At 27.9% G+C, this 2,317-nt stretch overlaps 1 protein-coding gene across 3 annotated transcripts in view; it reads right to left on the bottom strand.

The window, feature by feature from the left end:
• LOC106462504 (glutaminase kidney isoform, mitochondrial-like) overlaps window positions 1-2,317 on the bottom strand; it is a 47,478-nt gene that overhangs the window by 14,198 nt on the left and 30,963 nt on the right. For all 3 annotated transcript variants that reach the window (XM_022389788.1, XM_022389790.1, XM_022389789.1), the window contains exon 8: window positions 1,902-1,934. In XM_022389788.1, the coding sequence (XP_022245496.1) occupies window positions 1,902-1,934 (33 nt within the window). The remainder of the gene's footprint in view (window positions 1-1,901; window positions 1,935-2,317) is intronic.

Below are 2,317 nucleotides of genomic sequence, written 5' to 3' on the forward strand. Positions count from 1 at the left end.
GTCAGTATAATAAAAATAATAAATATATATAAATGTATAATGTTATGATATTTAGTCTAAACATTTATGTTTTCATGTTATAATTTGTTGTCATTCTAAAATGAAAGAGGACTAATTTAAAAAATCAGTTCCTAATTTTTATGGTGGTTACAGAGATTGGACAAATCTACTGTTTTTGAAAATAACATATAAAATATTATGTTTTTCTTAAGAAACATTTGATAACTATCTGGACATTAGAAAAATTTTGCATGTGAAATTCGAAGGTTTTCTGATGCATAAAAGTATTTTTAATCTTAAAATGAAAATTACTTTGCATGTTGAATATGCAACATGCGAAAAGAAAAAAAAAGCACGAGAAAAACTTTTCTTTACAAACCTTAAGACTTAATAAAAAAAATTTGATATTTTGTGTATAAAAGCATTGTAATGTTTTCTGATAATCTGCCAAATTTCGTTAACATACGCTTACTGATTTAAAAGTTATAATGTGAAAACTATATCAAGCACAAAATGGTTACGAGATCAGTCCCAGGGACCGAGCCCATGCCGAAAGAGTTAAAATAAACAAGTTCTTCCTGTTGGAATTAATCCAGCTTAATATTTCAACTTTTATAGGACAGTTAGATTTGTACAATTTTTATTGTTCAACAAGGTCATTATAGTTGGAGTGTCACAGAAGCATTATATACCTTCAAATACCATTACATATCATCACAATATCTATGACATTTATTCAGAAGCAAAGTAGAACTATTTTGAAGTACCATTAAGACTACTAGCTCTTATTCTTGACAAATCCTAGATGCCTAATTTTGTCTTTAATAACCAAATAAGTGAAACTGAGGCTTGCAGTAGTAGAAATCTGGTAACATAATTGGCTAAAACATGTGTTCAGATAGCAGAATCATGGATTCTAGTCCTCTCCAGTCGCAGTTTTTTGTTTCTTCAAAAAGATTTACAAATTATATAAATGTAAAACCAACTCTCTTTTAGTTATTTGGAACATTTATTTAGAAGCAATATTCAATTAGTTAGAAGTAGCACTAAACTTGTCCGATTGTTTTATGTTTTTATTTAGTGGAATAATTTTTGTATTTGTAATATAAAACCATTAATAATTTTGTTTTTGCAAGGTTTTTTACTGTAAGATAGCTGCAAAGAATATTTCCTGAAAATACTTCTATATAAGTGTAAAGCTCTTTCAACCAGAAATTTCAAGGAACTGGAATTCATTACAATTCTATCTGGAATGTCTCAATGTTTTTGAAGCTTCTCAACAGTTTGCAACTGTAGTTAACTGATACTGTCGCTTAGCGGCACTGCTGTAATTTTGTTTACATTCTTTCAACTTCAGTTGTTAGTTACCTGTAGTGTGATTCACATTGTGCTTACTTTATCTGTACATATTTTCTACATCCTGAAGTTATGGCTTCCAATTCTAGCAAGAAATAAATGTTTTAATACACTTTAGGGCTTTTTAAAACACTTACTGTTGTTTAAAACTATTTTTGCCATAGATGATGTAGAAATTCTGTACTTTAGAGCATTAACAAGGGGGTCAAAATTTTTCCAGTAAAATATTGTAATGGAAATGATATTGTAACCAGACTTTTCACCAATCCATATAAAACATTTACTGTATATAGAATCCTACATAATAAATATCATGTTAATTAGACTTAATTGAGCAAGATGTATGGTTGTAAACTTCACATATTTTACATATCTGTGATGCCAGAAATCATATAATAATTGTTTTTTTTCCCTGAAAATAAGTTTCCATAACTTTGAAACAAACCATAACATTAAATTTTCAACAACAGTTACTTCATATACATATTCATGAAAAACTTATGCAACTTTAATAGTTATAAATGCAACATAAGAAATTTGCTTACCCAGTCAAACTTCTCAGATGCCCTCATTTCAGGCTGAAAAAATAAAGCATAAAAATGTTTTTCAGTAAAATTTCTTTTACCATACATGCATGTGTAAATTGAAAAACAATTAAATTTATATACACCAGAAAATAAAGTCTGAACAATATTTTTAGATGATTTTTGAGTTTAAAGAAAAACTATTGCTATATATGAAGTACTAGGAGGAAGAAGCTTCCCTGGCAAGAAATATAATAATTTACATTTACTTAAATAGTGGCATTTATTTAAATTTATTAGCCAGTATCATCACATGTGCAATTATTATTAATACCAAGCAATATGGAAGTAAAACTTAATGATATGTCTAATAATGGCTGGAGACGGCTTGAATGGGTAATGAAGAAAAACTTTAATATAAGTTTAACATAACAGCA

The sequence above is a fragment of the Limulus polyphemus genome, unplaced genomic scaffold, assembly GCF_000517525.1.
Source record: "Limulus polyphemus unplaced genomic scaffold, Limulus_polyphemus-2.1.2 Scaffold1185, whole genome shotgun sequence".
NCBI classification, from domain to species: Eukaryota; Metazoa; Arthropoda; class Merostomata; order Xiphosura; family Limulidae; genus Limulus; species Limulus polyphemus.